The 12,186-nt window shown below is 44.3% G+C and overlaps 1 protein-coding gene across 2 annotated transcripts; it reads right to left on the bottom strand.

Annotated features, from left to right (window-relative positions):
* Positions 1-788: 788 nt before the first annotated feature.
* LOC106741931 (lipoma HMGIC fusion partner-like 3 protein) lies at positions 789-12,060 on the bottom strand. 2 transcript variants are annotated; one of them, XM_014614381.1, is made up of 6 exons: positions 11,262-12,060; positions 9,777-10,696; positions 8,531-8,725; positions 3,187-3,274; positions 2,280-2,434; positions 789-1,682 (listed from the first exon to the last, which is right to left on the bottom strand). In XM_014614381.1, exons 2-6 carry the CDS (start codon positions 9,991-9,993, stop codon positions 1,453-1,455), a joined length of 885 nt encoding a protein of 294 aa, XP_014469867.1. In that variant the 5' UTR covers positions 9,994-10,696; positions 11,262-12,060; the 3' UTR covers positions 789-1,452. The 2 variants fall into 2 exon arrangements, with proteins under 2 accessions (XP_014469867.1, XP_014469865.1); XM_014614379.1 differs by having other exon boundaries at positions 789-1,685; positions 11,262-12,057.
* Between the last annotated feature and the right edge of the window lie 126 nt (positions 12,061-12,186).

The following is a 12,186-nucleotide window of genomic DNA, read 5'->3' as shown; positions in this document are numbered from 1 at the left end:
AGAAGGGGGCATCTTCTTAAATCTCGCTTGTTTATATCATTTTGTCTCGAGCCTCGCGATCGACCATCGCGACGTCACACGCGGATATGCGCAAGGATATTTCGTAGAGTAGCGTGCAATTCTTGTGGTAAAAATTATTTAATTCAAAAATATTATTTTCAACACACTACATCGTAAAGGCACGTCAATGAGTAATTAGGGTCTTATATAATTGTACAACGTGATTGATATACTGCTCCGATAATACGGCACGGATTGTAGCGTTTATAAAATTCCTAGAGTAATTTCAATGCAAATCCTCGTTTATCTTGTGTAGCGTCACGCGTTTAGAGGATACCCAATATACAGTTCTTGAAGGAGTACGAAATCGTCTAAGAGTAATGTAAAATTACATGTACATATAACATACATATACATTAATATATAAATACAAGTATGAGAGAGAGATACATACATATATATATATATATATGTGTGTGTGTGTTCTTGGAATAGATTTAAGAGGAAAATTAAGTGGGAAGATATTTCATCTCGCAATCAAGAAACCGTTTCTTAAATCGACGCTATCGAACTATATTGATACAAATCTCATTCGATACTGATCCTGTGAGAAGATTTTTCACATATAATTATATATGGAATGTCTATACATAAAAATATGTAATTATATATTAATATACATATATTCATATATAATCATATATAACTGTATCACTACTTCATAACTATATATTTTTATATATGGACAAATTTCATATATGACGCCTTATATATAATTATATCTAATCGAATATCTAATATGTAATTATATATCTAATTATTATTAAAACTAGATATGTAATTATATATGAAAAATTTTCTAACGGGATGTCACTACATAATACGAACGCGTATAGTTATCGTCTCAGTTACGATAATAAGGGCCGTGGCGCACCAAAAGCGTAAATAGTAAAACTCGAGCAATGAGAAAATTGACCAATCACAGTAGATTATTCTTCTTACAGTCGTAGAATAATCGACTGTGATCGGTCAATTTGCTTACTTCTTGTGTTTTACTTTTTTACATTCTTCTGCGCGCTACGGTCTTCGTAATGTACTCAAGATAGGTAAGGTGTATCTAAATTAGTCACTAGTCTAAGGAAGACAGTTCCCTTCGTGTTGAAGAAATACACCGACACGACGAATCACATCTACAGCTAGGGGGTAATAATATTCACGGCACAAAGGAAATAACGCGCACTCGGTCGTCGACGAGCAATTCGTCGTGTTTTGCAAGTCCGTCGCGCTCAACCACTATGCAGATTCTATCGCAAAGTTCCTCTTTCTTCGCACAACTCCCTACCGTTTCTCATATTTCTCTTCCCCTGAATTTCTCTCATTTATATACACCGTGTCGCTTCTCTTCGCGAGCTATGTACAGCAGGCCTGCTTGGTCTCTTCGCGACCTTGGTCTCAGAGCTGGAAGTTGTGCTGCGAGTGGTTGAGAGTATTCGTGGACATGGTGTGCACCGGGTGCGACGGCGCCGGTGTATAAAGGCTGTGGTGCGAGTGCGACTTCGCCCTGGAGAGCTCGCTGTAACGGTCCTGTTCCGGTGGCGCCACGAGGAGCACCGGCCTCAGCGACAAGGACTTGCGAGAGCCCGCTACGCTCTGCGCTTCGTTCACATAGCCTGGGTTCACTTCTCCTGGAACGAGCGACAGGGTTGAACGGGATCTTGTCGATTGTATTTTATACACAGTAAAAAACATTTCGCGCTCGTGTTAGACGCGGCCCTTGTCACAATTTTTGTGTTAAATTCTTAACACATCCGTGTGTTAATTTCAAATATTATGTAATCTCAACATTTTGTAAGTATCGAAATAACGCATTTTATATTTCAGTGTCGATTAACATATTAAAATTTTGTGTTTATTTTTGACATATTCATCTCGTGTTAAATTAATACAAAAACTTGTATGGATCGTTTTGAAAATATGAAACGTGTTAAATTTAACACAACATTTTTTACTGTGTATATTTCTCACGCGTAGAAAAAAGTTTGGCTGAATTATCGTGACAATCGTGAACGAATCGAGTGCGTTTTAGTTGAAAGGAACAGAATTTCTAATGCTGAGAACAGAATTCACCTAGTAAGAGCTAGAAATTCTGTTCAATGAAAACGCGTTTGCCACGTTAATTTGCCGGCTTTTTTTTCTCCGGGTGCTAATAAGAGCGTGTGTCATATCAGAGCGCGAAGATATCCCACGAGAATGAGCAAGTACCGTTTGTCGCCAATTACCTTTGTACAAGGATCCATTGTTGAACGGCTCCGGCTGGAGTCTTACGTGTCTGGAGGCCAGGATGAAGGCAAGGGCGGCCAAGGTACCGGCGTCCAGAGCCGCGATCGCAGCCAGCGGTATCGCCCATCTCACGGCACAGGCGCCGGGATTGTATCTGTTGAAAGAATAGCCTCTTAATTGCCACGCTTCTCACGTTCCTCGTCGCTGACTCGTCGTCGTGATGGAAATCGAGCGATTGCAGTTTTATTGTTAGTTATCGCGCCGCGTCGATAATTCACGTGTGAAAGGCGACCGAGAGAAGCTCTGTGTGGCAGCAGGAGCGTGCTTGCGCCCGAGATACATTCGACGGTAATTAATACTTTGTGCAGGAAGTATCTCGTGGAGAAGAAGGCGAAAACTTCCTCTCCGGTACAGCAGACAGCTTTATGGTGAGTGTCGATTTTTTCTCACAGGAAGAGTTTTCTACATCGCTGTACGGAAGATAAGAGGAAGGGGTAATTCGGCGAGACAGAATTTTCCTTCATTTTCTCGCTTCCTTGTATTTTCGTCGAGGTAAAACCGAATTCTCGTCTTGAGACATGAAGATTATTAGCGCATTATTCCTATTTAACTCTCTAACGGCAAGATGAATTTTCAACGGAAATTTCCAGAAAAAAGTTTAGGGTTGGATCCGACCCTATACTTTGTTCTGCCCATTTTTCATGTAATCAATGTACAAAGGGGGCAAAAGAAGTAAATAATAACACGAAACACTCCTTAAGAAGGGAAAAAGATTATAAAACACACATGATAATTTTGACAAAAATTCCGGCATAATCCAGCACTATAAATTTTACAAGCTATACATCAAGCCGTACTTCGTCAGCTGCACGATATCTTGTGCACATCACGTATTTCTATACGCACCTAGATGCAGCCGCGCCGCAAACAGCGCGAATCACCGGTGAGTCCCAGCCGAGTGGATAAACGAACACTCCGACCGCCATGCAGATTCCTGAGAACAAAATCGGAATGTCATTTTCGTTGCGCAAGAGAGACAGTCGTATTCGGTTACAAGTATGACACATTGTCACATCGGATCGAGATAAAGGGAGAAAAAGAGAGAAGCAAAGATAGAGAGAGAGAGATCTCTCAAATACCTATGGTGAGATCGCTATTAGTGAAAGAACGTGTCGTGAGTGGTTTCAACGCTTCACGAACGGTGATTTTCATGTCGAAAACCGGCATAGCGGTGGAAGAGGAAAGTTTTTTGAAGATGCTGAATTGGAGGCATTACTTGATGAAGACTCGTGGTCCAAGGTACTCCAAGGTAATGCTCTGTATTTGGTGGGATCAGCTCGGCGTAGTGTATTACGAGCTATTAAAACCAACTGAAACAATCACAGGCGATCGGTATCGAACTAAATTGATGCGTTTGAGCCGAGCATTGAAAGACAAACGGCCGCACTACGCCGAGAGACACAAGAAAGTGATTTTGCAGCATGACAATGCTCGACCCCATGTTGCAAAAGTGGTCAAGACATACTTGGAAACGTTGAAATGGGAAGTCCTACCCCACCCGCCGTACTCTCCAGACGTTGCACCTTCGGATTATCACTTGTTCCGATCAATGGCACACGGTCTGGCTGACCAACACTTCCAGTCTTATGAAGAAGTCGGAAAATGGATAGATTCGTGGATTACTTCAAAAGATGACCAGTTTTTTCGACGCGGGATTCGTGCATTGCCCAAAAGTTGGGAGAAAGTAGTGGCCAGTGATGGACAATACTTTGAATCATAACTTTATCTCCATTTTTTTACAATAAAGCCTCAAATTAAAAAAAAAACGGCGAGAGCAAAGTTGTACACCTAATAACATAAAATTGTTTACAATATAAATAGAGGGAGAGAGATAGATAAATAGATAGATAGATAGATAGGTAGATAGAGATGCACCGGTTGCGCTGCGATTCGCGTAGGATTCTTCCCCTCCGTCTCGTTCTCTCCTGAGATAATTATGCCTGCGTACGTAATCCGTGAGGAGAAGCCAACGACTAGATACCGGCAATATTTCTCGATAAATTATCACCGGTGACAGGCCGGATACCTTAATGACATATCGCGCGGGATTCCTTATGGTTCCATAATTTGCATCCGCCGAGGCGTGGATAGCGCGATACAGCTCGCGTTTATCCGCGATATACCTGCGTCTCGCACACGGATGTTGTGCACACTGCGCGAGGCCAGCAGTGAAAGGGACTTGGAACAACCGCAACTTTTCTGGGATCCGCCGCACGTTTTCCACGAGATGCCAGTCAAGGCATATTGTTACCCGGCGAGTGATTTCAACGCGCGAATCGCATTCGCGCGCCCGGTGAAACACGCACTTCGCGAGGTGTTTTACTTTCTTTTCACGCGCGGAGCCTCGCCGATTTTTATTTGCACGCGCGGAATGGAGAACAGCGTCGTTTCTCTCTTTCCCTCGATTTTATTCCCTTCACGGAGGCTACAGGAGTTAAGCCGTGCAAGCTCCTCGCAAATTATGTTGTCCTGATATGAATCTGTGAAAATTCTACAGCATCGAAAACCTATGGAAATTTAGTTTGATATTAGGAGAACATGATCAGTGAGGAGGGTCAGGAGTTAGGTCGTGCAAGCTCCTCGCACATTATATTCTCCTGATAGGAATCTGTGAAAATTCCACAGCATCGAAAACCTATGGAAATTTAGTTTGATATTAGGAGAACATGATCAGTGAGGGGGGTCAGGAGTTAGGTCGTGCACGCTCCTCGCACATTATATTCTCCTGATAGGAATCTGTGAAAATTCCACAGCATCGAAAACGCACGGAAATTTAATTTGGTGTTAGGAGAACATGATCAGTGAGGAGGTTCAGGAGGTAAGTCGTGCAAGCTCCTCGCACATTATATTCTTCTGATAGGAATCTGTGAAAATTCTACAGCATCGAAAACCTATGGAAATTTAGTTTGATATTAGGAGAACATGATCAGTGAGGAGGGTCAGGAGTTAGGTCGTGCAAGCTCCTCGCACATTATATTCTCCTGATAGGAATCTGTGAAAATTCCACAGCATCGAAAACGCACGGAAATTTAATTTGGTGTTAGGAGAACATGATCAGTGAGGAGGTTCAGGAGGTAAGTCGTGCAAGCTCCTCGCACATTATATTCTTCTGATAANCACGGAAATTTAATTTGGTGTTAGGAGAACATGATCAGTGAGGAGGTTCAGGAGGTAAGTCGTGCAAGCTTCTCGCACATTATATTCTTCTGATAAGATTCTGTGAAAATTTCGCGGTATCGAGAATCAATGGAGATTTAGTTTGTTATTAGGAGAACATGATCAGTGAGGAGATTGCAGAAGGTAAGTCGTGCAAGCCGTACATCAGGTGCGATTCCGTCCGTGGAACTTTCACTGTCCTGAACCGCCCGTGCGTTCTGGCTCGCGAGGACTCTCCGACTACGTCGTTGGGACTTCGTTACCGCAAATGCAATTAAGCTTATGCAAGCCACGCTCAAGTGAGCTTGGTCATCGTTATTTTGTAAGGCGCGGTACATAATTTCCGAGGAATGCTTCCTTCAGTTGAATTATTCGATATGCCGCTAATTGAATTAGTGAAACAGTATTCTACCGATAAACAATCAGTCAATCAGAATTCATTAATTTTTAGCGGAAACTCTTCCACTATTGATTCAATTATATATATATATATATATATATATATGTATTGACTCAATTCAAGATTGAATTAAAGTAATACTTGCATCAACATAAATTCAACCAAATAAAGACTAAAAATCAAAACTAAAAATGTAAGAAAATTGTAATATTTTTGCTTATATATGAGAATATCTATTCTTGATCTAAGACTAATTTTGTTCTGCGTGTAATTATGATCACCAGTGACTATTGCTTCTCAGCGACAACACACTGATCGTATTTCCTGAGTGCCGTGTACGATATCACGTACGCTCTAATGAATTTACTTTGTTAACGAAACACGGACGATCGTTTTATATCGTTTTAACACAGGAGAACGCAAATGAATAAAGTGCTCGCATAATCCGCAGTCGGCGTCGCGAACATGCCTTTATCGGTGGGCGCACTAACTATGTCGGCATTAATTGAGCTGGTTATCGGAGCGCGGAATTACATCGGGGATACATTGCATTGCACAGGCGCGCGCCTTGCCGCTAATCGGGATTTAGACGCAGCGTTAAAGTCGCGCGATAAAGTCGTTCCGGCAATATCGGCTCGGCGGAGAGAGCGGTAGCGGTTGCTGTCGTTGCGCCGTGTGTGTTAATCATAGAGGGAGGCGTTGACGAACGGTATATACCGGCGGACTGGCTTGGGCATTATAACGGTCTATTCTACATTTCGCTGCCAAGCGACTCGTCGCCGGCGACCCGGCGCTCTCGGCGACGATAACGCGGATTACAATTGCAAAAGGAAAACGTCGCGAGCGCAACGTGAAACGCCGTAAACGCGGTTCTCGCGTTGCACGTATGCATATAGGAGGAAGTTTCGCGAGAGAGACATTCGTTTTTGCGTTCTGAAAACGGATTCCGCCGATAACGAGGCGCAACCGCTGCGGGAAACCGCAAACGCGGAAATACCAAAAGTTACACGCACTCGCGGATATTGCGAGTTCTATCTGGAGAAAGTATCGGCGCGTTCGATGCCGGAAACCGGCGCCGGTTGCCGTTTCCCAGTTGTAAAGTTCAATCGAAGGGCAATCGAAATGCCATCCCGAGTCAAAATTTGGATGCTACGGCAGCTGCGTTCGGGTTTTTGCAAATTAGCAACATCGGTTCGCTCTTAAGAGTATCTTTAGATAATATCTAGCTAATGAAGCGACGTTCTTGGTGTAACCAGAGCAAACCGATATCTCCGATTTACAAAACCGAACGTTTTTAAACTTCACAAGGAAAGGTAGAGGTCGTCATTCATGAGTAGAGTAAGACCTTAATTTATTATGTTATAATATTTTGGAAAAATATATTCTTGCTCATTGTTCCATATGATTTTTGCCCTTTTTCCTTGTTTTAATCAAGTGGAAGGTATGTTCACATATTTGGGTCATTAATGACCTCACCTTTTTGTTCTGCCACCACACCTTTCCTTATCGAGGATTAAGAGTAGTTTGTATCTAGGTGGCCTATAGACTAGTAAAAGCCGACTTTGACGATATTGATACGTACTAACTTCTCTCTTAAAAACTTATTACATTAAGAGAAAAAATCTAAGAAATAAGAAATATTTATTCGGCGATGCAATATAATTATATATATTATTAAATTTGAACCTATTTCTCTGTCTTAGCTCCTACAATGTTGTAGATTTAAAGTTAAGTTTAATTTTAACACGTGGCCAAAATTTCGACTCGGGACGATGTGACATTCCCGAACGTTTTCGGGGCAGAATTGAAACGTGTAAAGCGTCTCACATGTACGTTTGCGTAAGACAAAGACAGGACTTGCGACGAAATTGGGGAAAAATTGCACGCGTGTAACAGTCGCGACGCAACGGTTCCGCCGACGTGAACGGTCTCCGACCGCGCGATTCAAGTATCGACGAGGCGGTTATTCCCGCAATGCTACGTTATTATTATTACTTCAGACATTGCACAAGACCGTCGGTTCTGTGGTCGCGGCGCGCTTTCTAATCGAACAAAAATATCGCCGGCGAGCTTTGTCGCGCTCGAACGGGATGACGCACAAAATTGGCGTGTCGATGATCAATCTCTTTGTGAAAAACGGTCTCTCTCGGCGGAATCGCGATCGACCGTGACACGAGGACGATTTGCGACGACGCAGTCGGCAAATCAAAAAATCGTCGTCGGCCCGGCGATGATGATGATGAAGCCGATCGATAAAGTTCGCCGCAATAAAGGCGCGTTAAACGGAGGCGATTGCGTCATTTTCCGGCCCGGTGTCGGCGCGTCGCTGCAATTTGCAATTGCATCTCGCTGATAAGACATTACGGTCGAGATTGCAGTAATGGGGCGCGAGAACGCGCGTGGCTGACCGCGCGCGTTCTCCGGCGTTGCACTTTCTAAAACGCCGTTTAAGCGTGTGCGTGCTCGGCAGCGTTTAATCTCGAGTCTCCTTCGCGCTCTCAATGCGCGGCAGAGAAAATTCGCCCCCCCCCCCTCTCTCCTTATCGGGGAAGAATTTAGAAATCACGATATTTTTTCCTGCGTTTTCTCGTTCCTTTTTCATGTTACGAGGTGAAATCGGATCATTATTATTACCTGACACCACTTGCATCCAGGCGCACATGTAGAAAACGGTGGTGCTCTGGCAGAAGAAGAACATGAGCATCGCGCAGATCGCCAATAGCGCGATTATGACGGCGATGCCGACCAGAATCGTGCTGGCCCGGAACGGAACGTTGGCGATCGTCGACAGGTCGTCCAATCGGCCGATGCACTCCTCGCTTAGCTCACCTACGCAAAGTGCGAAATGTCTGAAACTTGTGAATTGTCCGTTCGACCGACGGAATTCCCGACCGATCGAACGTTCTCTCGTTTGTTGCGTTTGGAATGCGACAGCTGGAGGCGACTTTTAATTGATAAGGAAACATTAATTGGCTTCTGTCGTAAGGTGAGACGATTCTTCGGTGTTTGGTACGCGTTTGTTCGATACAGTCTTGCGTCTTTGTATTTCGTCTTGTAATCGTCCCGAGAGGGGTAATTGGGAAAAAGGAGAAAACCGAGGTACGCTTTCTTGGAGGAGGAGGATGGGAAAGTACTTTAGATAATACAAGATATACTAAAATCATTCAAGATAGAGATCACGTAATTTTCTCTAAGAGTGAAAACGTGAAAATTGAATATTTGAAATTACTGATATTTTACGTTTTTGCAATTTGGATCATTAAGAAATATTCAATTTGGTTTTCGAATTAGGTTCACTTTTTCAAGATGAGAAACGATCCGAAACACTTGCTCCAAATGCTTTCAAATTAGAAAATTTTTACTTTTCACGAGTTCATGTTGTGAGACAAGATTCGTGAGCCCCTGAGAGTCAGTGAATCTTTTTCTGTAGCTATGAGCTCGTGAAAAATGGAAATTTCCTAATTCAAAAGCATTTGAAAATGTTCACCCTTCACGTTTCCGTCCTAGGGAAAAATCATATGATCGCTGCCTAAGATATCGATCGTGTAATTTTTTCCTAGGGCTGAAACATGAAAATTCCAAACATTTTCATATTAGAAAATTTCTACTTTTCACGAGTTTACGCTAGGAGGCAGATTCATGATCAACCCCTCAAGGGATATGAATCTTCCCTTCTGAATTGAAATGCGTGAATTCGTGCAAAGTGTAAATCTTCTAATTCGAAAATATTCCGAATTTTCACTTTTCACGTCTCGGTCCTAGAGGAAAATCACATGATCCGCTGCCCAGAATGTGTCCGGGATGCCCTGAAGAGTGTCTTAAGATATCTCGAGAGCATCCAGGACGATTTCAGGGCGTGAGAGCTGCGTGGCGCACGTACCGTTGCCGCCGTAGCTACACCTCGTCCACAGGCCGAATCTTCCGGGATTCTCGTGCTCGAGGTCGCCGAGCCACTCCGGCGTGACGAACGCGACGACGCCGATGATGGCGTAGCATATGGTGAAAATACCCCATAACACTCCGATCGCCTTGGAGTTGCGGATGTAATTGGTCGCGTACATGTGGGAGGACTCGACGTACTCTATCTTCGACCCCATCTTGGTATCGCGAAGTCGCCGGTTCCGTCGTTCTGGCAGTCAAGGCTCCTCCCCAAGGAATCAAGATGATCCACGTGGCTCGTCGTTCGCGTCGAAAAGCGATTCTGCCTGCGCCAAGTCGATTTCGCGACATGAACCGGACGCGAATCCCGCGCGAAAGCGAGGAATCGCTGCCGATCTATCCGGCGGCTATCGATTCTTCGACAGGACCGTCGAGATCCTTCGACACGTCGAGTATTTCGCACCCGGCGGAAGGTCGTCGTCGTCGATCTCTCAGAACTTACTCTTCATCGTCCAATCGCCGGGCGACAATGGGACCGTTGCGTGCTAGACACGCGGAGTCACGCGATTAAGCCCATTCAGGGAAACTCGGCGAACAAAGAGCTGTTACTTTCGCTGCGCTGACGACGGCGCGACCAGGTCCTCGCTCTCTTTCGAGGGTCTCCGCCCAGGATCAGCGGGGATTAGCGAGCGTTCGGGTGTGTTCTACTTCTCTTCCCGGCTGTCTCCTCATCGCCGGTCCCACACCGCACAGCCCGAGAAACGGTCTCGCACGTATCCACGATCAGATCGCCGGCGATGACGTCCGTGACATTTACGTTCGCGCGCGTTCAGGTACGCTCACCGGCGAGAGATCGCGCCTTTCCTCCGCGACACATCGGCCGTTTTCCTTCTCACCAGGAACGCAGGTCTCCGGTGTCACCTGTTGGCGGGATCGGATTTTAAAACATTTGGACATCGGGCGGCGGAGGTTCTCCAACGTTTGCCGCTCAATTTCGTTTACTAGAGTCATCTTATTACGCAACTTTCGTATGCACGGCGACACGGATGGAAATCTATATGACGGAACTACGATACATCTAAGTAAGAAAGAAACACGTACACTGAGAAGAAAATACTTGAAAATTTATTTATGGGATGTAAGGTTTACTTTACGGGGGAATAAGATTTATTTCCGTGAAATGATCCTTGTATCCCACGAATAAATTTTCAAGTAGTCTCTTCTCAGTGCACACTGATTACACTGAGACAAAAAGTACCTGAAGATTTATTTATAAGGAAGCATGTAAAGTTCATTTCGTAGAAGTAAGGTTTATTTCTATGAAACAAGCTTTACATTCTATGAATAAATATTGAAGCGACTATTTTCTCAGCGCAGAATTGATGTTACCGGCGAACTTTATCTGTGAGGATAAATAATGCGAGCACACTAACGCGTGTAAGAGGCACATCAGCCCGTATCCACGTCATGAAGAATTCCAACTCACCGAAGTATCCGGAATTGACACACTTCGCTAGACCTCGCGGAAAACTCCGAAAGAGAGGATGTCAGTGACGTCACCGGCGACACAGGGCCTCGAAGGAATGCACGAAGGTGGAGAAAGCAAGCCAGGTGGTAGCACGATTGGAGCGACGAACGTTACCGGCGATCACTACGCTGCGACGAGGCTTGCACACGCAACGGCGCATGCGACGCGACCGCTTACAAGGACGAGCGGAAAATGCGACTCGGGAGAAAGACGAGGAGCACGATATGACGGTGCAGCTCAAGATGGCCGTTCAGGTGAGCTCAGGTTGCCAGGTGAGTGTGTGACAAGGATGGAAGGAGGAGGAGAGAGGGAGAGAGCTGAAGAAGAGAAGGCTCGGAAAAGAGGGGCTTGCCGTGAATGGCCTCTTACGGTCCCCGCCGAGCGACTGCGAAGAGAAAGGTGACACCGAAAAGGTGGCACGTTATACACGGGCTTTGTTAAAGCCACGATCTTTCTGTCTCAACGTAACGAGTTGATTTTATTCTTAAGCTGTGGTGGAACATGGGTCCTTCACAAAGTGGATACCGGGCAATGTATCTCTTATGTTATAGGGTATTTTCGCATTATTGTTCTTGTAAATATATTTCGCTGATAACAAATTTCAAGTATTTTATATTCCTTTTTATCTAAATATTATAGTTGCATGACGTAGGTTCCTGCTCTCGCGAACAAAATTCCTCGCTCCCCCCTTCGCGGTCTTTTCTTCATTTTTTCCCGTAGAAATGTGTAAAGCGTGCGTAAAAGTGCCGATATTTCATTGTGGTTACTGAGGTAAGTTGACGAAAGACGTTAATAAGTACACAAGACGTACACAACTATACAATTTACATAATACATAATAAATAAATAAATTTATATAATTATTTACTATTATACTCTTCGA

The sequence above is a fragment of the Dinoponera quadriceps genome, unplaced genomic scaffold (genome assembly GCF_001313825.1).
Source record: "Dinoponera quadriceps isolate SergipeBrazil2010 unplaced genomic scaffold, ASM131382v1 scaffold458, whole genome shotgun sequence".
Classification (NCBI taxonomy): domain Eukaryota; kingdom Metazoa; phylum Arthropoda; class Insecta; order Hymenoptera; family Formicidae; genus Dinoponera; species Dinoponera quadriceps.
This window is presented reverse-complemented; position numbering and strand designations above follow the sequence as displayed.